General features: G+C 45.4%; 1 protein-coding gene across 9 annotated transcripts in view; it reads left to right on the top strand.

Annotated features, from left to right (window-relative positions):
- Nucleotides 1-24,063, top strand: part of LOC135541883 (disco-interacting protein 2 homolog B-A-like) — a 98,573-nt gene that overhangs the window by 43,641 nt on the left and 30,869 nt on the right. For 5 of the 9 annotated variants that reach the window (XM_064968346.1, XM_064968343.1, XM_064968345.1 and 2 more), the window contains exons 2-10: nucleotides 3,882-3,953; nucleotides 15,105-15,284; nucleotides 18,070-18,258; nucleotides 18,348-18,701; nucleotides 18,782-18,934; nucleotides 21,314-21,433; nucleotides 21,645-21,842; nucleotides 23,380-23,471; nucleotides 23,952-24,062. In XM_064968346.1, coding sequence (XP_064824418.1) covers nucleotides 3,882-3,953; nucleotides 15,105-15,284; nucleotides 18,070-18,258; nucleotides 18,348-18,701; nucleotides 18,782-18,934; nucleotides 21,314-21,433; nucleotides 21,645-21,842; nucleotides 23,380-23,471; nucleotides 23,952-24,062 — 1,469 coding nt within the window. The remainder of the gene's footprint in view (nucleotides 1-3,881; nucleotides 3,954-15,104; nucleotides 15,285-18,069; nucleotides 18,259-18,347; nucleotides 18,702-18,781; nucleotides 18,935-21,313; nucleotides 21,434-21,644; nucleotides 21,843-23,379; nucleotides 23,472-23,951; nucleotide 24,063) is intronic. The other 4 variants (XM_064968349.1, XM_064968348.1, XM_064968344.1 and 1 more) reach the window with 2 other exon arrangements.

The following is a 24,063-nucleotide window of genomic DNA, read 5'->3' as shown; positions in this document are numbered from 1 at the left end:
GCCTCACTAGATTTAAGCACCAGCTGTCAGAGCAGCTCACAGATCACTGCACCTGTACATAGCTCATCTGTAAATAGCCCATCCAATCTACCTCATCCCCATACTGTATTTATTTATTTATGTATCTTGCCCCTTTGCACCCCAGTATCTCAACTTGCACATTCATCTTCTGCACATCCTACCATTCCAGTGTTTAATTGCTATATTGTAATTACTGTGCCACCATGGCCTATTTATTGCCTTACCCCTCTTATCCTACCTCATTTGCACATGCTGTATATAGACATTTTCTACTGTATTATTGACTGTATGTTTGTTTATTCCATGTGTAACTCTGTGTTGTTGTATGTGTCGAACTGCTTTGCTTTATCTTGGCCAGGTCGCAGTTGCAATTGAGAACTTGTTCTCAACTAGCCTACCTGGTTAAATAAAGGTGAAATATAATTTTAAAAATGGTGTTTAACATGATTTGTTCATGACTACCTCATCTCTACCTCACACACAATTATCTGTAAGGTCCCTCAGTCGAGTAGTGAATTTCAAGCACAAATTCATTTACATTTAAGTCATTTAGCACACGCTCTTATCCAGAGCAACTTACAAATTGGTGAATTCACCTTCTGACATCCAGTGGAACAGCCACTTTACAATAGTGCATCTAAATCATCTAAGGGGGGGGGTGAGAAGGATTACTTTATCCTATCCTAGGTATTCCTTGAAGAGGTGGGGTTTCAGGTGTCTCCGGAAGGTGGTGATTGACTCCGCTGTCCTGGCGTCGTGAGGGAGTTTGTTCCACCATTGGGGGGCCAGAGCAGCGAACAGTTTTGACTGGGCTGAGCGGGAACTGTACTTCCTCAGTGGTAGGGAGGCGAGCAGGCCAGAGGTGGATGAACGCAGTGCCCTTGTTTGGGTGTAGGGCCTGATCAGAGCCTGGAGGTACTGCGGTGCCGTTCCCCTCACAGCTCCGTAGGCAAGCACCATGGTCTTGTAGCGGATGCGAGCTTCAACTGGAAGCCAGTGGAGAGAGCAGAGGAGCGGGGTGACGTGAGAGAACTTGGGAAGGTTGAACACCAAACGGGCTGCGGCGTTCTGGATGAGTTGTAGGGGTTTAATGGCACAGGCAGGGAGCCCAGCCAACAGCGAGTTGCAGTAATCCAGACGGGAGATGACAAGTGCCTGGATTAGGACCTGCGCCGCTTCCTGTGTGAGGCAGGGTCGTACTCTGCGGATGTTGTAGAGCATGAACCTACAGGAACGGGCCACCGCCTTGATGTTAGTTGAGAACGACAGGGTGTTGTCCAGGATCACGCCAAGGTTCTTAGCGCTCTGGGAGGAGGACACAATGGAGTTGTCAACCGTGATGGCGAGATCATGGAACGGGCAGTCCTTCCCCGGGAGGAAGAGCAGCTCCGTCTTGCCGAGGTTCAGCTTGAGGTGGTGATCCGTCATCCACACTGATATGTCTGCCAGACATGCAGAGATGCGATTCGCCACCTGGTCATCAGAAGGGGGAAAGGAGAAGATTCATTGTGTGTTGTCTGCATAGCAATGATAGGAGAGACCATGTGAGGTTATGACAGAGCCAAGTGACTTGGTGTATAGCGAGAATAGGAGAGGGCCTAGAACAGAGCCCTGGGGGACACCAGTGGTGAGAGCGCGTGGCAAGGAGACAGATTCTCGCCACGCCACCTGGTAGGAGCGACCTGTCAGGTAGGACGCAATCCAAGCGTGGGCCGCGCCGGAGATGCCCAACTCGGAGAGGGTGGAGAGGAGGATCTGATGGTTCACAGTATCGAAGGCAGCCGATAGGTCTAGAAGGATGAGAGCAGAGGAGAGAGAGTTAGCTTTAGCAGTGCGGAGCGCCTCTGTGATACAGAGAAGAGCAGTCTCAGTTGAATGACTAGTCTTGAAACCTGACTGATTTGGATCAAGAAGGTCATTCTGAGAGAGATAGCGGGAGAGCTGGCCAAGGACGGCACGTCTGTAGTTGTTGACATCGGAGGGATCGAGTGTAGGTTTTTTCAGAAGGGGTCTAACTCTCGCTCTCTTGAAGTCGGAAGGGACGTAGCCAGCGGTCAGGGATGAGTTGATGAGCGAGGTGAGGTAAGGGAGAAGGTCTCCGGAAATGGTCTGGAGAAGAGAGGAGGGGATAGGGTCAAGCGGGCAGGTTGTTGGGCGGCCGGCTGTCACAAGAAGCGAGATTTCATCTGGAGAGAGAGGGGAGAAAGAGGTCAGAGCACAGGGTAGGGCAGTGTGAGCAGAACCAGCAGTGTCGTTTGACTTAGCAAACGAGGATCGGATGTCGTCGACCTTCTTTTCAAAATGGTTGACGAAGTCATCTGCAGAGAGGGAGGAGGGGGAAGGGGAGGAGGATTCAGGAGGGAGGAGAAGGTGGCAAAGAGCTTCCTAGGGTTAGAGGCAGATGCTTGGAATTTAGAGTGGAAGAAAGTGGCTTTAGCAGCAGAGACAGAGGAGGAAAATGTAGAGAGGAGGGAGTGAAAGGATGCCAGGTCCGCAGGGAGGCGAGTTTTCCTCCATTTCCGCTCGGCTGCCCGGAGCACTGTTCTGTGAGCTCGCAATGAGTCGTCGAGCCACGGAGCGGGAGGGGAGGACCGAGCCGGCCTGGAGGATAGGGGACATAGAGAGTCAAAGGATGCAGAAAGGGAAGAGAGGAGGGTTGAGGAGGCAGAATCAGGAGATGGGTTGGAGAAGGTATGAGCAGAGGGAAGAGATGATAGGATGGAAGAGGAGAGAGTAGCGGGGGGAGAGAGAGCGAAGGTTGGGACGGCGCGATACCATCCGAGTAGGGGCAGTGTGGGAAGTGTTGGATGAGAGCGAGAGGGAAAAGGATACAAGGTAGTGGTCGGAGACTTGGAGGGGAGTTGCAATGAGGTTAGTGGAAGAACAGCATCTAGTAAAGATGAGGTCGAGCGTATTGCCTGCCTTGTGAGTAGGGGGAAGGTGAGAGGGTGAGGTCAAAGAGGAGAGGAGTGGAAAGAAGGAGGCAGAGAGGAATGAGTCGAAGGTAGACGTGGGGAGGTTAAAGTCGCCCAGGACTGTGAGAGGTGAGCCGTCCTCAGGAAAGGAGCTTATCAAGGCATCAAGCTCATTGATGAACTCTCCGAGGGAACCTGGAGGGCGATAAATGATAAGGATGTTAAGCGTGAAAGGGCTGGTAACTGTGACAGCATGGAATTCAAAGGAGGCGATAGACAGATGGGTAAGGGGAGAAAGAGAGAATGACCACTTGGGAGAGATGAGGATCCCGGTGCCACCACCCCGCTGACCAGAAGCTCTCGGGGTGTGCGAGAACACGTGGGCGGACGAAGAGAGAGCAGTAGGAGTAGCAGTGTTATCTGTGGTGATCCATGTTTCCGTCAGTGCCAAGAAGTCGAGGGACTGGAGGGAGGCATAGGCTGAGATGAGCTCTGCCTTGTTGGCCGCAGATCGGCAGTTCCAGAGGCTACCGGAGACCTGGAACTCCACGTGGGTCGTGCGTGCTGGGACCACCAGATTAGGGTGGCCGCGGCCACGCCGTGTGGAGCGTTTGTATGGTCTGTGCAGAGAGGAGAGAACAGGGATAGATAAACACATAGTTGACAGGCTACAGAAGAGGCTACGCTAATGCAAAGGAGATTGGAATGACAAGTGGACTACACGTCTCGGAAATTCAACAACAAATACCAGGGAGGTTTTCCAATGCCATTCATTTTAATTACACTTTGTAACACCACAAAATGTGGAATAAGTCAAGGAGTGTGAATTCTTTCTGAATGAGCTGTATGTATGTGTACTGTCTGTGGAACTAGTATTGTGTGTGTGTGTGTTGCATGTTGTGATTGTTTGAACACAATAGTAAACATTACTCTCTTCTTTCTCAGGTGATATCACTCAGAAGGGATATGAGAAGAAAAAGACTAAACTTCTGCTTCCCTTCTTCATGCAAACACCAGGTAAGCAACATTGACCTATCATCTTATCCTGGATACAACATCTCCCCTCTTTTCTCTTTTCCTACTTTTAGAATTTGATCCATGTGCCCCTTCGGCCTATGAGAACATACCTACCATATCCATCTACTCTTTTTGTTTGGTTTTAGTTCATTTACAAAAATCATCATGATGTTCATAATCATAGCTGTTTGGTGCTCACTGCTCCCTCTTAATGGTACCCCCAGTCACTACAGTTTTTCCAGACTTTCCTACAGTTCAGAGAAACACCATTATCCTCTCCTGACAGCCAGGCACCACTTCCCTCTTTAGCCCACTAATAATTGTATGCAAATATCAGCTATTCTCGGAAATGACTAAAGCTGCTCCCTTGTTTACAATGTCTTGATGACATAGGGCTCCTGAGTGGCTCAGCGGTCAGTGAAAGAGGTGTCACTACAGTCCCTGGTTCGAATCCAGGCTGTATCATATCCGGCTGTGATTGGGAGACCGATAGGGCGGCACACAATTGGCCAAGCTTCGTCCGGGTTTGGCCGGGGTAGGCCGTCATTGTAAATAAGAATTTGTTCTTAACTGACTTGCCCAGTTAAATAAAGGAAAATAAATATCTAATAATAATCTGTTATGGTTAGATGGAACCCTTTTGTAAAGATCTTTGTACATTTTATGAAAATATTGTATGTTATAAAAGCACATATAGAACCTAATGACATTTTGTAAGATTGTATCAGATTATAGGATGATTTATTTTGAGAGTGTGCAATAGCATAACATAGCATCACTAACTGACTTTGTCACCTAACATCTGACCTGCAATAACATTTCTAAATATGTGTATGTGACCAATAACATTTGATTTGATTTGAGGTTCCCGGTCAAACTGTGAATGAGAGACTGATGAAGTGTGTGTAGCCTGTGCAAAAAAAACAAAGCAGAGCTTATGCCTTTCATGCGACTTTTTTCAAATCATCATTAGAGTCGCATCATGCAGAATGTATTCAAAATCAAAACATATAGCCCAACGTTTGTATCACTAGGGTTGCACATTTTAGGGATAATTCAGAGGTGGAAACTTTCCGTGGGAATTAACTGGAACATATGGGAATGAACGGGAATATATGGGAATTAATATTAATACCATTTAAATGTAGATGTCTTTTGCATTGGATATGTTTACCATGTCATATGGAGACAGAAACATACACTTTTTACATTATCATAAGTAGACATAATTGCAAATGATTAAATCCTTCCAATAGAAATAAAAACAAAACAATTTAGTTACAAATTGAACTTTAATTCAATAAGTTGACTCTTCACATGGGATGATTTCATGGAACAACAAAAGAAAGGGAATATTGAATGATCCCCAATTAAATAAATATCAAATCAAATGTATATAGCCCTTCTTACATCAGCTGATATCTCAAAGTGCTGTACAGAAACACAGCCTAAAACCCCAAACAGCAAGCAATGCGGATGTAGAAGCACGGTGGCTAGGAAAAACTCCCTAGAAAGGCCAAAACCTAGGAAGAAACCTAGAGAGGAATCAGGCTATGAGGGGTGGCCAGTCCTGTCCTGTGCTGGGTGGAGACTATAACAGAACATGGCCAAGATGTTCAAATGTTCATAAATGACCAGCATGTTCAAATAATAATAATAATAATAATCACAGTGGTTGTCGAGTGTGCAGAAAGTCAGCACCTCAGGAGTAAATGTCAGTTGGCTTTTCATAGCCGATCTTTAAGAGTATCTCTACCGCTCCTGCTGTTTCTAGAGAGTTGAAAACAGCAAGTCTGGGACAGGTAGCACATCCGGTGAACAGGTCAGGGTTCCATAGCCGCAGGCAGAACAGTTGAAACTGGAGCAGCAGCACGGCCAGGTGGACTGGGGACAGCAAGGAGTCATCATGCCAGGTAGTCCTGAGGCATGGTCCTAGGGCTCAGGTCCTCAGAGAGAAAGAAAGAGAGAATTAGAGAGAGAGCATACTTAAATTCACACAGGACACCGGATAAGACAGGAGAAGTACTCCAGATATAACAAACTGACCCTAGCCCGCCGACACATAAACTACTGCAGCATAAATACTGGAGGCTGAGACAGGAGGGGTCAGGAGACACTGTGGCCCCATCCGATGATACCCCCGGACAGGGCCAAACAGGAAGGATATAACTCCACCCACTTTGCCAAAGCACAGCCCCCACACCACTAGAGGGATATCTTCAACCACCAACTTACCATACTGAGACAAGGCCGAGTATAGCCCACAAAGATCTCCGCCACGGCACAACCCAAAGGGGGGGGCGCCAACCCAGAGAGGAAGATCACGTCAGTGACTCAACCCACTCAAGTGATGGACCCCTCCTAGGGACGGCATGAAAGAGCACCAGTAAGCCAGTGACTCAGCCCCTATAATAGGGTTAGAGGCAGAGAATCCCAGTGGAGAGAGGGGAACCGGCCAGGCAGAGACAGCAAGGGCGGTTTGTTGCTCCAGAGCCTTTCCGTTCACCTTCACACTCCTGGGCCAGACTACACTCGATCATATGACCCACTGAAGAGATGAGTCTTCAGTAAAGACTTAAAGGTTGAGACCGAGTCTGCGACTCTCACATGGGTAGGCAGACGATTCCATAAAAATTGAGCTCTATAGGAGAAAGCCCTGCCTCCAGCTGTTTGCTAGGGGCAATTAGGAGGCCTGCGTCTTGTGACCGTAGCGTGCGTGTAGGTATGTACGGCAGGACCAAATCAGAAAGATAGGTAGGAGCAAACCCATGTAATGCTTTGTAGTTCAGCAGTAAAACCTTGAAATAAGCCCTTGCCTTAACAGGAAGCCAGTGTAGGGAGGCTAGCACTGGAGTAATATGATCACATTTTTTGTTTCTAGTCAGGATTCTAGCAGTCAAATTTAGTACTAACTGAAGTTTATTTAGTGCTTTATACGGGTAGCCGGAAAGTAAAATATTGCAGTTGTCTAATCTCGAAGAAACAAAAGCATAGATACATTTTTCTGCATAATTTTTATGGGTCCAGAGTAACGCCGAGGTCCTTTACAGTTTTATTTGAGGCGACTGTACAACCATCAAGATTAATTGTCAGATTCAACAGAAGATCTCTTTGTTTCTTGGGACCTAAAGCAAGCATCTCTGTTTTGTCCGGATTTAAAAGTCAAAAGGTTGCAGCCATCTACTTCCTTCTGTCTGAAACACAGGCTTCTACCGAGGGCGATTTTGGGGTTTCACCATGTTTCATCGAAATGAACAGCTGTGTCATCCGCATAGCAGTGAAAGTTAACATTATGTTTTCGAATGACATCCCCAAGAGGTAAAATATGGGTTTTCTGGGTCAAGGTTTGGCTTTTTCAAGAGAGGCTTTATTACTGCAACTTTTAGTGAGTTTGGTACACATCCGGTGGATAGAGAGCCGTTTATTATGTTCAACATAGGAGGGCCAAGCACAGGAAGCAGCTCTTTCAGTAGTTTAGTTGAAATAGGGTCCAGTATGCAGCTTGAAGGTTTAGAGGCCATGATTATTTTCATCATTGTGTCAAGAGATATCGTACTAAAACACTTGAGTGTCTCTCTTGATCCTAGGTCCTGGCAGAGTTGTGCAGACTCAGGACAACTGAGCTTTGGAGGAATACGCAGATTTAAAGAGGAGTCCGTAATTTGCATTCTAATAATCATGATCTTTTCCTCAAAGAAGTTCATGAATGTATTACTGCTGAAGTGAAAGCCATCCTCACTTGGGGAATGCTGCTTTTTAGTTAGCTTTGCGACAGTATCAAAAATAAATTTAGGATTATTCTTATGTACCTCAATTAAGTTGGAAAAATTGGATGATCGAGCAGCAGTGAGGGCTCTTTGATACAGCACGGTACTGTCTTTCCAAGCTATTCGGAAGACTTGCAGTTTGGTGTGGCGCCATTTCCGTTCCAATTTTCTGGAAGCTTGCTTCAGAGCTCGGGTATTTTCTGTATACCAGGGAGCTAGTTTCTTATGACAAATGTTTTTAGTTTTTAGGGGTGAAACTGCATCTAGGGTATTGCGCAAGGATACATTGAGTTCCTCAGTTAGGTGGTAAGGGTTATTATTTATTTATTTCTGATTTTTGTCCTCTGACGTCCTTGGGTAGGCAGAGGGAGTCTGGAAGGGCATCAAGGAATCTTTGTGTTGTCTGAGAAGTTATAGCACGACTTTTGATGCTCCTTGGTTGGGGTCTGAGCAGATTATTTGTTGCGATTGCAAACGTAATAAAATGGTAGTCCAATAGTCCAGGTTTATGAGGAAAAACATTAAGATCCACAACATTTATTCCATGGGACAAAACTAGGTCCAGAGTATGACTGTGACAGTGAGTAGGTGCAGAGACATGTTGGACAAAACCCACTGAATCGATGAAGGCTCTGAAAGCCTTTTGGATTGGGTCTGTGGACTTTTCCATGTGAATATTAAAATTACCAAAAATTGGAATATTATCTGCTATGACTACAAGGTCCAATAGGAATTCAGGGAACTCAGTGAGGAACACTGTATATGGCCCAGGAGGTTGGTAAACAGTAGCTATAAAAAGTGATTGAGTGGGCTGCATAGATTTTATGACTGGAAGCTCAAAATACGAAAATGTCATTTTTTTTTTTGTAAATTGAAAATTGCTATCGTAAATGTTAGCAACACCTCCGCCTTTGCGGGATGCACGGGGGATATGGTCACTAGTGTAACCAGGAGGTGAGGCCTCATTTAACACAGTAAATTCCTCAGGCTTAAGCCATGTTTCAGTCAGGCCAATCACATCAAGATTATGATCAATGATTAGTTCATTGACTATAACTGCCTTTGAAGTGAGGGATCTAACATTAGGTAGCCCTCTTTCAATAATGGCAGGAATGGAGGAGGTCTTTATCCTAGTGAGATTGCTAAGGCGAACACCGCCATGTTTTGTTTTGCCCAACCTAGGTTGAGGCGCAGACACGGTCTCAATGGGGATAGCTGAGCTGACTACACTGGCTGTGCTAGTGGCAGACTCCACTAGCACAGTCAGCTGGCAGGCTGGCTAACAGCCTGCTGCCTGGCCTGCACCTAATTTTATTGTGGAGCTAGAGGAGTTAGCGCCCTGTCTATGTTGGTAGATAAGATGAGAGCACCCCTCCAGCTAGGATGGAGTCCGTCACTCCTCAGCAGGCCAGACTTGGTCCTGTTTGTGGGTGAGTCCCAGAAAGAGGGCCAATTATCTACAAATTCTGTCTTTTTGGAGGGGCAGAAAACAGTTTTCAACCAGCGATTGAGTTGTGAGACTGCTGTGGAGCTCATCACTCCCCCTAACTGGGAGGGGGCCAGAGACAATTATTCGATGCCAACACATCTTTCTAGCTGATTTACACGCTGAAGCTATGTTGCACTTGGTGACTTCTGACTGTTTCATCCTAACATTGTTGGTGCCGACGTGGATAACAATATCTCTATACTCTCTACACTCGGCAGTTTTAGTTTTAGCCAGCACCATCTTCAGAATAGCCTTAACGTTGGTTGCCATGCCCCTGGTAAACAGTGTCTGATCGCTGGATGATTCTTTTTTAAGTCTAATACTGCGGGTAATGGAGTCGCCAATGACTAGAGTTTTCAATTTGTCAGAGCTAATGGTTGGAGGCTTCGGCGTCTCAGACCCCGTAACGGGAGAGACCAGAGAAGGCTCGGCCTCAGACTCCGACTCGCTGCTTAATGGGGAAAACCGGTTGAAAGTTTCTGTCGGCTGAATGAGCGACACCGGTTGAGCATTCCTACAGCATTTCCCTCCAGAAGCCATGAGAAAGTTGTCAGGCTGCGGGAACTGTGTGAGGGGATTTATACTACTATCTGTACTTACTGGTGGCACAGACGCTGTTTCATCCTTTCCTACACTAAAATGACCCTTGCCTAACGATTGTGTCCGAAGCTGGGCTTGCAGCACAGCTATCCTCGCCATAAGGTGATCGTTCTCCTGTATATTATGAGTACAGTGACTGCAATTAGAAGGCATCATGTTAATGTTACTACTTAGCTTCAGCTGGTGGAGGTCCTGACGAACCATGTCCAGATAAAGCGTCCGGAGTGAAAAAGTTGAATGAAAAAAAGTTGAGTGAAGGAAAAACTAAAAATATAAATGGTAATTAAAAAGATAAAAACGTAATGTTGTCAGGTAGCAAAGTAAGGTTGGCAACAAAACGCACAGCAACACGTAAACAAGTCTGCAAGTTGTGACCGGAAATGACAAAATGACGATGTGATCCATCACATCTCCCAAAACCCTTTTCAACATACATCTGTAAAATGATAGTCTTGAAATTAAAGCTTTAGTTGTCTTCCTCTCAGGCTTCCATGTCTTCTCCCTGGACCTCCTCAATTTTCACCTCTTGAACATCAGACTCTGAGGCCTCATCTTCATTGTCACTTTCCATCCTTGTTGAGGATGGCTCATTGTCAGGCTCAAAAAGCCTCAAATTAGCCCGGATGGCCACAAATTTTTCAACTCTTTTATTGGTCAGCCTCTTGCGTGCTTTGGTGTGTGTGTTCCCAAACAAGGACCAGTTGTGCTCTGAGGCGGCTGATGTTGTTGGGATTTGGAGGATGATGGAGGCAACAGGGGAAAGCGCCTCAAATCCACAAAGTCCCTTCCACCAGGTGGCTGATGAGATATGTTGTCACGACTGCCATATTGCATCTCCATCCCAAAGCCCTTGCGTGGAAGTATACTTCGCCAGACTGCCAAGAACCTTTCCCTCATCCAGGCCAAGGTGGCAAGACAAGGTAGTGATGGGACCATAGGCATTGTTCATCTCTGCATCAGACAGGATGCTCTTGCCAGCATACTTGGGGACCAATATGTACGCTGCGGCTTGTATGGGCTTCAGGCTGAAGTCTTCGCGCTTTTAATGTATTTAAAAAAAATCAACAGTGGAGTGGGCAGGGCAGTACAGATTTCTTCTCCTACATCTGCAAGCAGAATCTGAACATCAGACAGGATGGCATTGTCTTCCTCAATCCGTGCAATGGCTACTGCTATAGGTTTCAGGAGTTTCAGGCTGCTTACCACTCTCTCCCAAAATACATTCCAGGAGGATCCTCTTGATGGGTTGTCCATATCGGTAGACTGTGATATGGACATTTCTTGGAGAGACTCCTTCCCCTCCAGGAGACTGTCAAACATGATGACAACACCCTCCCAACGGGTGTTGCTGGCAGCTTCAATGTGGTGCTTTTATTCTTCTCACTTTGCTTGGTGCCTTGCGAAAGTATTTGGCCCCCTTGAACTTTGCGACCTTTTGCCACATGTCAGGCTTCAATCATAAAAATACAGTTTTATATCTTTTTGTGAAGAATCAACAACAAGTGGGACACAATCATGAAGTGGAACGACATTTATTGGATATTTCAAACTTTTTTAACAAATCAAAAACTGAAAAATTGGGCGTGCAAAATTATTCAGCCCCTTTACTTTCAGTGCAGCAAACTCTCTCCAGAAGTTCAGTGAGGATCTCTGAATGATCCAATGTTGACCTAAATGACTAATGATGATAAATACAATCCACCTGTGTGTAATCAAGTCTCCGTATAAATGCACCTGCACTGTGATAGTCTCAGAGGTCCGTTAAAAGCGCAGAGAGCATCATGAAGAAAAAGGAACACACCAGGCAGGTCCGAGATACTGTTGTGAAGAAGTTTAAAGCCGGATTTGGATACAAAAAGATTTCCCAAGCTTTAAACATCCCAAGGAGCACTGTGCAAGCGATAATATTGAAATGGAAGGAGTATCAGACGATTGCAAATCTACCAAGACCTGGCCGTCCCTCTAAACTTTCAGCTCATACAAGGAGAAGACTGATCAGAGATGCAGCCAAGAGGCCCATGATCACTCTGGATGAACTGCAGAGATCTACAGCTGAGGTGGGAGACTCTGTCCATAGGACAACAATCAGTCGTATATTGCACAAATCTGGCCTTTATGGAAGAGTGGCAAGAAGAAAGCCATTTCTTAAAGATATCCATAAAAAGTGTTGTTTAAAGTTTGCCACAAGCCACCTGGGAGACACACCAAACATGTGGAAGAAGGTGCTCTGGTCAGATGAAACCAAAATTGAACTTTTTGGCAACAATGCAAAACGTTATGTTTGGCGTAAAAGCAACACAGCTCATCACCCTGAACACATCATTCCCACTGTCAAACATGGTGGTGGCAGCATCATGGCTTGGGCCTGCTTTTCTTCAGCAGGGACAGGGAAGATGGTTAAAATTGATGGGAAGATGGATGGAGCCAAATACAGGACCATTCTGGAAGAAAACCTGATGGAGTCTGCAAAAGACCTGAGACTGGGACGGATTTGTCTTCCAACAAGACAATGAGCCAAAACATAAAGCAAAATCTACAATGGAATGGTTCAAAAATAAACATATCCAGGTGTTAGAATGGCCAAGTCAAAGTCCAGACCTGAATCCAATCGAGAATCTGTGCAAAGAACTGAAAACTGCTGTTCGCAAATGCTCTCCATCCAACCTCACTGAGCTTGAGCTGTTTTGCAAGGAGGAATGGGAAAAAATGTCAGTCTCTCGATGTGCAAAACTGATAGAGACATACCCCAAGCGACAGCTGTAATCGCAGCAAAAGGTGGCGCTACAAAGTATTAACTTAAGGGGGCTGAATTTTGCACGCCCAATTTTTCAGTTTTTGATTTGTTAAAAAAGTTTGAAATATCCAATAAATGTCGTTCCACTTCATGATTGTGTCCCACTTGTTGTTGATTCTTCACAAAAAAATACAGTTTTATATCTTTATGTTTGAAGCCTGAAATGTGTCAAAAGGTCGCAAAGTTCAAGGGGGCCGAATACTTTCGCAAGGCACTGTAGATTGCTGCTATAACTTGATGACCCTTCATATACCTAACCATTTCCTTGGCTCTCTTGTAGAGTGTATTCATTGTTTTCTGTACCATGATTCAATGCATGAGCAGCACAGCCAATGGGTGTGATGTGAGAGTAGGACTCCTCCACTTTAGACCAAGCAGCCTTCATGTTCGCAGCATTGTCTGTCACCAGTGCAAATATCTTCTGTGGTCCAAGGTCATTGATGACTGCCTTCAGCTCATCTGCAATGTAGAGGCCGGTGTGTCTGGGCTCTTGTAGAATACTGGTTGTGGGGTGGAGATGATTTAGTTAATTATTCCTTGCCCAGGAACATTCAACCACCCATCATAGATGATTGCAATACAGCCTGCTTTCTCTATGATTTGCTTGACTTTAACTTGAACTCTGTTGAATTCTACATCCAGAAAATGAGTAGATACAGCATGTCTGGTTGGAGGGGTGTATGCTGAGTGAAGAACATTCAGAAATCTCTTTCAATACACATTGCCTGTGAGCATCAGAGGTGAACCAGTTGCGTACACAGCTCAAGCAAGACATTCATCAGCATTTCCCTGACTACTTTCCTCCATTGAGTCAAACAAACTTCTGATTCCAAAAGGACCATTAGCTGTTGCTATCGATAAGGTGTCTGATTCATCATTTTCACCTCGAATAGAAGTAGAGGGACTTTGTCTCAGAGGTTGTGAGCGCTGAGGAAACTCTATGCTCTTGGCCAGATGATTCTGCATCTTTGTTGCATTCTTCACATATGATTTGGCACAGTATTTGCAAATGTACACAATTTTTCCTTCTACATTAGCTGCAGTGAAATGTCTCCACACATCAGATACTGCCCATGGCATTTTCCTGTAAAGATTAGGAAATAATTAATCAAAATAAAAAATAAAATTCCATGTACAGATAAGTAGTTAAGCAGTTAGATTAAACAACTCCTTTGTGAGATAATTGTTTTAAAATGAAACATGTATGGAAACAGGTGAATTAACACTCCTCAGTTAGCAGGCTCAAGCAAGCTAAAACCCACATGGTAGCAAAATCTAACTAGCAGAAATTGTTAAGTTAGAAAGGATAAAAACACACTTTGCTGTAGGCTACTATTTACTAGTTAACAAAAAATAATGTATGTCATATAAAATATATTCACCCCACCCAGTACTGTAATCAAAACTTACCAGAAAGCATGTAGTCCTTGGCTTAGACAGTGTAGTAGTGTGGGCTCAATAGCATCTCATTAGTGTGCAAGATCTTGAGAATCAGCTGAACATGTGATGGAAGAGTGCACTGCACATGTGATGGAGGAATGCACTGTGCATGCATTGAATTGGGGATAATTGAACCAAAATATGCCACAAGAACTAGAATTGCCTTATGTGTATCACACAAAAAAGTTTCACTGTCATAAGCTAACTTTTTTTATGAATTTAAGCAAAATCCCCCAAATTCCCGAGCTTAACTTCCCTTGGAAAATTTCCGGAAACATCCTGGAAATTTACCGGAAAGTTACCGACCCTAATCACAACTAAAGTTGCATAAATAACTCTAAATTAAACATACAGGAGGACCTTCTTTGTTAACCGCTCAACACAGAATAGCTGCATGTACGCACTCCCTCAAATAGTTTTGGAGAAAATATCCTTTCTGTTTCTTTCAGATGTTCAATTGTATTCTTCATACTATAAAATAATATAAAATAATGCCACAGAAGTCTAAGCAAATCTTGTCTGCTAAATTAACTAGTGTAGCCCACAGCCCTATGGCATAGCCACATCAGGGCCTAACCTAAGTCAACTCCGAGTATGCTATTCTGTTCTTCTGAAATAGACTACATTTTCTTCATATCATGTTTCTTTAGACCAGTCTAAAGTAAATAATGGATGTATTGTGATGGTGTAGGTTATAGAACATGGACTTTTCAAAATGGAAATGTTTCAAAGGTCTGCATCAGTGGTTTGTAGGCTGTGTCGAAGCCCAGAGATGCTAAATGTGTTTATGTTAATTAACGGTCAATTACCGTGAGACCGACAGCTATTTGCTTGACAATCACCAGCTGAAAAAATTTTCATGACAGCCACAGCCCTAGTCAGGTCAAGGGTCAAGGGAAGAACTGAAAGCATGGAGAGATCTGAGCCCTCTCTGTCTGCATCTATGGAAATTACATCTCTATACATGTACTCTGTGGTACATTACCGTCTATATACTATGTACTTTGTTTACTGTCTTGTGAACTCCTAATCATCTACTTAATTTTTGTTGTGCTCCCCAGTAGAACCTCCCCCCCCTGCCTATGACGCACATGCTCCTGGTCCTAGCAACGCCTCTGGCTCCACCCATGTCAGCGCTCACACACAGGCTCCTCCCTCCAGCTCCTCTTCTCGCTACCGCGATCGCCGCTCCCGACGACCGCACCGCAGCGGAGGGACCAGGGATGACCGCTACCGATCAGGTGAGCAACAACTTCTATCCTTACATACGTTTACGTTTTAAATCGACACTTAAAGTCACCTAAGGTAATCCAGTCATAGTCAATAATGTTGAGTTTTTCATTCATGTTAGGTTTTATCTATTCTCTCAGTATTTTCTTTAATTTCGATCAATATAACCAGTAATAAAGTTTTGAAGCAGAATATTGTAATCCCATAATTGTCTCAAATACCAATAAAAGGGCAGCACTGCTTTGAGTGTGTGTGTTAGAGTGAATACTGTCTGAGGTCATGTGTGTGTGTGTGTTTCCTGTTGGGTTGTGGAGAAAGAAAAGTCCCTATACTTCTTACAGTGTTCAGCAGCCCCTCTTCAGGGGAGCCCAGGAGTCCAGATCCCTCACATTGTGAGTGTGGAGGGATGTCACGGCTTGGCAATGTGCTGGGCTGTGGAGAGAGCAGGGGGAATACTAAACAGGATGGATGAACTCAGAACCATAGAATTCTATTGTAGATTCTAAAGTTTGCAGGGAAGGATTGTTAGAATGGATCTTTAGATGGTTGAAAAGACACAAAATAACTGATTTCTCTCGCTCTCTCTCTCTCTCTCTCTCTCTCTCTCTCTCTTGCTCTCTCCCTCTCTCTTGCTCTCTCCTTCCCTCTCTTGCTCTCTCCCGCTTTCTCTCTCTCTCACTGTTTTTCTCTCTCTCTCCTTCTGTTACTAGAGGTGCACACAGTGTAAATGTATCCTCCCTCTAGGCAGCTTCATGCTCTACTGTTTCTCTCTCCTTCCACTTCCCTCTCCTCCCTTCCCTGTCTGGACAGCCTCTGCATCAGACTGGTCTCGCCTCTCACGTGAGACACACACACACACACACACTAAATCAATGCCAGTCTGATGTGCCAGAGGGGCTGAAGGACTACCATTGTGTGTGATCTATTGGATCCTATAGGACGGCTGACCAGATAGAGAGAACTGCATGAACGTTTTCTTCAAGTTCCATTTGATATCTGAAGGGATCTCTGGGGATCTTGCTGGAAGTCCGACTGGTTTTGGGGCAAAGCGAAGAAGGATTGGGAAAGAGGGAAAGGGAGTGGTAGCTGGTAGTCAGGTGGAAACAAATAGGATGCAGAGTATTGAGAGTATTGAGGAAAAACACAGTTTTATTACTGGATAACAGAGGAATATCACATAGAAATGGAGCGGGACTGAGAGGGAATAAGAGAGGGAATAAGAGAGGGATAGAGAGGAGGGGGATAACAGAGGAATATCACATAGAAATGGAGCGGGACTAAGAGAGGGAATAAGAGAGGGATAGAGAGGAGGGATAGAGAGGAGGGATAGAGAGGAGGGATAGAGAGGAGGGATAGAGAGGAGGGATAGAGAGGAGGGATAGAGAGGTGGGATAGAGAGGTGGGATAGAGAGAGGGGTCCGGGAGAAGGCAAGTCTGGATGGTTTCATCCTCCTTATGATGAACCTGCTGACACCTCAGTCTCATGGGGGGGGTGGGGGGTGGAGGAGAGGTACAGAGAAAGGAAGATGGTGAGGGTGTGGGCAAGTGGATGTAGAATTAGCTGTCAGCAATATTATTGATGTTTAGATCCAGAAGGGCTTGTCTTGTGTGCACGTGTATGTAGCCTATATGCATTTACATGGGTGTGTAAGGTAGCAGCCAGTGTGTGTGTGTTGCTAGGCTGAGGTGCTTCTAGTGTGTATGTTTGTAGTCTCTGCTATTCATTTCTTGGTTACCGTGCGGCAACCTCACCTATATCCACAGAGACGCCTCTCAAACTTATGTGATGGTCATTCTCTCATGTTTCTATGGTAATGAATGATTGGACATGCAGCATATGGGAAGAATGGAAACAGAATAGCAGTCTATTTTTAGAAGAATCAAATGTTATCTTGTGACATTCTATAGTGTTGGTTAATGTGTTGTTTTTGATGACGGTTTATGTAGATTCTCTTCCATGTAGCTATGTATTCTGTGTGTGTGTGTGTGTGTGTGTGTGTGTGTGTGTGTGTGTGTGTGTGTGTGTGTGTGTGTGTGTGTGTGTGTGTGTGTGTGTGTGTGTGTGTGTGTGTGTGTGTGTGTGTGTGTGTGTGTGTGTGTGTGTGTGTGTGTGTGCGTGCGTGGGTTCGGTGCATGCTTGCGTACATGACTGCGTACCTGTGTGTGGTGGGTGCGTGCATGTATGAATGTACAGTGCCTTAAAGTATTCACACCCCTGACTTTTTCCATGATTTGTTGTTACAAAGTGCGATTAAAAATTATTTTAATTGTCATTTTTTGTCAATGAGGTACACAAAATACTGTAATGACAAAGTGAAAGAAAAATGTGAACATTTATAAAAATAGATGGATAATAAAACATGAATATATCTTGATTAGATAAGTATTCCAAAACATGAAGGGGTGTGCTGTGAGTACTTTCTAAAGGGAAGGGATGGGTGAGGATCGTAATAGACCCTCTCTCCATCACACAAACAGTGGTTTCCTGTTACAGCAGGACCCAACTGGCGTCTCTTCTCCTCTGATGGTTAAAAGTCAAACATCACTTCAGCTTTTGACAGAACACTGATTGTCTTTATGCATCAATATCTATGGAATAACGATTATTGAAAGGTCTCCGTCATTGGTAGTTTCACTTAGATTTCAGAAGAAAAAACTCAAGTTTATCTGTGGGTGTTCTCATGTTCAGGTTCTTCCTCTCCATCCCTATCCGAGCATCCAAATTCTAAAGGGTAATTTCTACCTCTTGCCTTCTTCCCCCCTCTCTCTCCTTCTCTTTCTCTCTTGTTGCCTCAGATATCCACACAGAGACGGTGCAGGCTGCGTTGGCCAAACACAAAGAGGAGAAGATGGCACTGCCCATGCCCACCAAACGCCGCTCCACCTACGTCCAGTCGCCCGTCATGAACTGCACCCCACCAGGTAGCGTAGGACTGACCCCCTCAAATCAGCCTGACTGCTTCTATTTCCTCAGGAACAGCCTACGTAAGCTTTATTGTTAGTACTGTAGAGTTTAATCCTAATGTCACACGCTCTCTTTCTAATTCTCTCTCTTACGCTTTCTCCTATCTCAGACTCGTCGTCAGGTTCAGAGAATGAGAGTGCTCTGCTGAGGCAGTCGTCAGTGGGAGCCGATTTGGAGGCTCTGGACACTCCCTCTCTGCTGCAGCCCCCGGGTCTGCAGAGCCCTGACTCCTGGATCAACCACTTTGTCCAAGGCTCATCCACCTCCTCCTCTGCCTCCTCCACCCTGTCCCATGGAGAGGGCAAGCCCCAGCCTCAGCCATCCCAGCCCCAAGCCCAGCCCCAGTACAAGCCCCAGTACAAGCCCCAGTATCAGCCCCAGTATCAGCCCCAGTACCAGCCGCAGTACCAACCACAACTACAGCATCCAGTCATAGCTGACATGCTGGCTCACGCACGTATCGGTAAGATATGTCCTCATGATCACAACACTAGAACGTCATGACCTGTAACCCCAGATAAAATCACCCTGCCTTCCTCCCAGGCCCTTCAGAGAACAGTGCCCCCCTCCCAGATGTGACAACAGCGGCCCCCCAGGCCAGGGACTTCTCTCAGGTGGACCGGCCCAACAACCCTCCCGTGGTCCGGGGGATGAGCCGCGGACAGAGTCACTCCGGCATGATGGAGACAGCCGACGGTAAGAATAGCATCTCTATTAAGGTGTGTGTGTGTGTGTGATGGGTCACGTAAGAGTACGGAAGTGTGTGTATGTGTGAGATTGTGAGTGTGTGTATGTGTGAGATTGTGAGTGTGTGTCCTCGTCGATTCATACAATTGTGCATTTCCATTGGAAATAACTTTTTTGAAGTAATAAGTATTTTTTCCTGACTTTTGCTTTCCGACTGGACCATATATCATTAACCAAACCATGTTGCTTTCTTTTCTTCTGGTCTTTTTCCACCCTGTCACATGTTATTTTGACTGGCAATAGGTAACAGAAGAGGTAACACATTCCCTATGAGAATATATACAGCGAGGGAAAAATATTTGATCCCCTGCTGATTTTGTACGTTTGCACACTGACAAAAAAATTATCAGTCTATCATTTTAATGGTAGGTTTATTTGAACAGTGAGAGACAGAATAACACAAAAATCCAGAAAAACGCATGTCAAAAATGTTATAAATTGATTTGCATTTTAATGAGGGAAATAAGTATTTGACCCCCTCTCAATCAGAAAGATCTCCAAGGATGACCGGGACAAGATTGTAGACCTACACAAGGCTGGAATGGGCTACAAGACCATCTCCAAGCAGCTTGGTCAGAAGGTGACAACAGTTGGTGCGATTATTCGCAAATGGAAGAAACACAAAAGAACTGTCAATCTCCCTCGGCCTGGGGCTCATTGCAAGATCTCACCTCATGGAGTTGCAATGATCATGAGAACGGTGAGGAATCAGCCCATAACTACACGGGAGGATCTTGTCAATGATCTCACGGCAGCTGGGACCATTGTCACCAAGAAAACAATTGTTAACACATTACGCCGTGAAGGACTGAAATCCTGCAGCGCCAGCAAGGTCCCCCTGCTCAAGAAGGCACATATACATGCCTTCTGAAGTTTGCCAATGAACATCTGAATGATTCAGAGAACAACTGGGTGAAAGTGTTGTGGTCAGATGAGACCAAAATGGAGCTCTTTGGCATCCCCTCAACTCGCCGTGTTTGGAGGAAGCGGAATGCTGCCTATGACCCCAAGAACACCATCCCCACTGTCAAACATGGAGGTGGAAACATTATGCTTTGGGGTGTTTTTCTGCTAAGGGGACAGTACAACTTCACCGCATCAAAGGGACGATGGACGGTGCCATGTTCCGTCAAATCTTGGGTGAGAACCTCCTTCCCTCAGCCAGGGCATTGAAAATGGGTCGTGGATGGGTATTCCAGCATGCTAATGACCCAAAACACACAGCCAAGGCTACAAAGGAGTGGCTCAAGAAGAAGCACATTAAGGTCCTGGAGTGGCCTAGCCAGTCTCCAGACCTTAATCCCATAGAAAATATGTGGAGGGAGCTGAAGGTTCGAGTTGCCAAACGTCAGCCTCGAAACCTTAATGACTTGGAGAAGATCTGCAAAGAGGAGTGGGACACCAAGTACTAAGTCATGTTTTGCAGAGGTTTCAAATACATATTTCCTTCATTAAAATGCAAATCAATTTCTAACATTTTTGAAATGCGTTTTTCTCGATTTTGTTGTTGTTATTCTGTCTCTCACTGTTCAAATAAACCTACCATTAAAATTATAGACGGATCATTTCTTTGACAGTGGGCAAACGTACAAAATCAGCAGGGGATCAAATACCTTTTTCCCTCACTGTACGTCTGTGTACTGTTTGTGCCTTTGTTCTTACCCTCTGTACCGTCTGATTTTAGGGAGCATAGTAGATCTCTGAAACCAGAACCATCCTCTGTACTGTCTGATTTTAGGGAGCATAGTAGATCTCTGAAACCAGAACCATCCTCTGTACCGTCTGATTTTAGGGAGCATAGTAGATCTCTGAAACCAGAACCATCCTCTGTACCGTCTGATTTTAGGGAGCATAGTAGATCTCTGAAACCAGAACCATCCTCTGTACCGTCTGATTTTAGGGAGCATAGTAGATCTCTGAAACCAGAACCATCCTCTGTACCGTCTGATTTTAGGGAGCATAGTAGATCTCTGAAACCAGAACCATCCTCTGAAACGGATGAATCCTCATGTGTTTTCCAATTATGAATCCAATGATTCCTATTCCCATCAACCTGACTCCGACCCTCCCAGTCCTGGTGTAGAGGGAGCACTTTGTCTACTGGCTTTCTTTCTAAAAATAATTTAAGAATTGACCACTCCCAGGGGTCAGCTTGCAGTGGGAAATTATGATGTTGATTAAAAACTAGCAGACTGAGAGTGGAGAAATGTTCTGGCGAAATAAGGCAAGCCAGAGTTGTGTGTGAAATGAAGGCTTTGTGTATCGGGGCAGGGAGAGTGTATGTGTGTGTGACAGTGTTTGTCGGACCACCCACCCCCCACCCTCCAGGTGTCCCGGTGAACAGCAGGGTGTCCACTAAGATTCAGCAGCTGCTCAACACCTTGAAGAGGCCCAAGAGGCCCCCCCTCAGTGATTTCTTCATGGACGACCAGGAGGAAATTGTAGAGGGTGAGTCACCATTTATTCTTCAATTAGTAGATCTCTCTTAGCCTGGTCCCAGATCTGTTAGTGCAGTCTTGCCAACTCCAGTCAGCACAAACAGATCTGGGATCAGACTATATATCTGTCAATGTCACCTACAATATTTTTATTTCCACTGCTCTGTACCAACCTCAATGGTGCTCTCTGGTTAATACTGCTCTCCCGTCCCCTCCTCCAGTACCTCAGCCGGACCCCAACACCCCGCGGCCAGAGGGACGTCCGATCATCCCAGTGAAGGGGGAGCCCCTGGGGGTGGTCAGTAACTGGCCCCCTGCCCTCCAGGCTGCCCTGGTTCGCTGGGGGGCCACACAGGGCAAGAGCCCCGCTCTCACCGCCTTGGACATCACTGGCAAACCCCTGTACACACTGACATACGGTAAGAAACTTGGCCCACACACAAACCCCTGTACACACTGACATACGGTAAGAAACTTGGCCCACACACAAACCCCTGTACACACTGACGTACTGTAAGAAACTTGGCCCACACACAAACCCCTGTACACACTGACATACGGTAAGAAACTTGGCCCACACACAAACCCCTGTACACACTGACGTACGGTAAGAAACTTGGCCCACACACAAACCCCTGTACACACTGACGAAACTTGGCCCACACACGGTAAGAAACTTGGCCCACACACAAACCCCTGTACACACTGACGTACACACGGTAAGAAACTTGGCCCACACACAAACCCCTGTACACACTGACGTACGGTAAGAAACTTGGCCCACACACAAACCCCTGTACACACTGACATACTGTAAGAAACTTGGCCCACACACAAACCCCTGTACACACTGACATACGGTAAGAAACTTGGCCCACACACAAACCCCTGTAAACACTGACGTACTGTAAGAAACTTGGCCCACACACAAACCCCTGTACACACTGACATACGGTAAGAAACTTGGCCCACACACAAACCCCTGTACACACTGACGTACGGTAAGAAACTTGGCCCACACACAAACCCCTGTACACACACACTGACGTACACACGGTAAGAAACTTGGCCCACACACAAACCCTGTACACACTGACGTACGGTAAGAAACTTGGCCCACACACAAACCCCTGTACACACTGACGTACGGTAAGAAACTTGGCCCACACACAAACCCCTGTACACACTGATGTACGGTAAGAAACTTGGCCCACACACAAACCCCTGTACACACTGACATACTGTAAGAAACTTGGCCCACACACAAACCCCTGTACACACTGACATACGGTAAGAAACTTGGCCCACACACAAACCCCTGTAAACACTGACGTACTGTAAGAAACTTGGCCCACACACAAACCCCTGTAAACACTGACGTACTGTAAGAAACTTGGCCCACACACAAACCCCTGTACACACTGACATACGGTAAGAAACTTGGCCCACACACAAACCCCTGTAAACACTGACGTACTGTAAGAAACTTGGCCCACACACAAACCCCTGTGCACACTGATGTACTCTAAGAAACTTGGCCCACACACAAACCACTGTACACACTGACATACTGTAAGAAACTTGGCCCACACACAAACCCCTGTACACACTGATGTACTCTAAGAAACTTGGCCCACACACAAACCACTGTACACACTGACGTACGGTACGTTAGTCTTAACCCCCTCACGGTAATATGATTGCTTACATTTAAATAACTCTACTCACTATATAGGGAGGTTCAAGGTCTGGCCCTGGATCATTTATTTCTTATATTATTTTAGGATATGGTTGGTACTATACTGTAGACATGGTGTGGATAGAGTAATCAAAGTAATGGAGGGTTATGAGAGGAGGAGTATGAGATTGATTGTCAGAGTGTGCCACTGTTATTTATGATGCCCGCCCTCCCTCTTTCCTCTCTCCTCCTCCCTCCTCCCCTTCTCCCTCCATCAGGAAAGCTGTGGAGCCGCAGTGTGAAGCTGGCCTACACCCTCCTCAATAAACTGGGGCCCAAGAACGAGCAGGTCCTCAAGCCTGGGGACAGGGTGAGCCACACCGACTCACACTACTTCTACTTCCCTCTGCGTCGTAATGATATAGCGTCAAAACAATCCCATAAATTAAAGCTGCAATATGTAACTTTTTGGTTAATCTGACCAAATTCCCATCAAAATTTTTGTTATAGATCTGTCATTCTCATTGAGCACATGTCTAAGAAGCGGTAGATATATTCTATGTGCACTATTTCTATGCTTCCCATGCTTAAACTTTTCATCTTTTAATTTGATTTTGTACACCAGCTTCAAACAGCTGAAAATACAATATTTTTGCTTATAGAAAATATATTTGATAATGGTTTAGATAGTACAATGATTCTTTACACTACAGAATACTTGCTTGTTTTTTGACATAAACTGAAATGGGGCGAACTATTTGAATTTTAGCAACCAGGAAATGGCGGCGAAATTTCTGCATAGTGGACCTTTGAGGTCCATACAGCAACTTAGTTTTTTTTTTTCCTGTAGGTGGCTCTAGTGTACCCTAACAGTGACCCTGGGATGTTTTTGGTGGCCTTCTATGGCTGCCTGCTAGCTGAGGTCATCCCTGTCCCTATAGAGGTACCTCTGTCTCGCAAGG

Source organism: Oncorhynchus masou, chromosome 6 (genome assembly GCF_036934945.1).
Source record: "Oncorhynchus masou masou isolate Uvic2021 chromosome 6, UVic_Omas_1.1, whole genome shotgun sequence".
In the NCBI taxonomy this organism is placed as follows: domain Eukaryota; kingdom Metazoa; phylum Chordata; class Actinopteri; order Salmoniformes; family Salmonidae; genus Oncorhynchus; species Oncorhynchus masou.
This window is presented reverse-complemented; position numbering and strand designations above follow the sequence as displayed.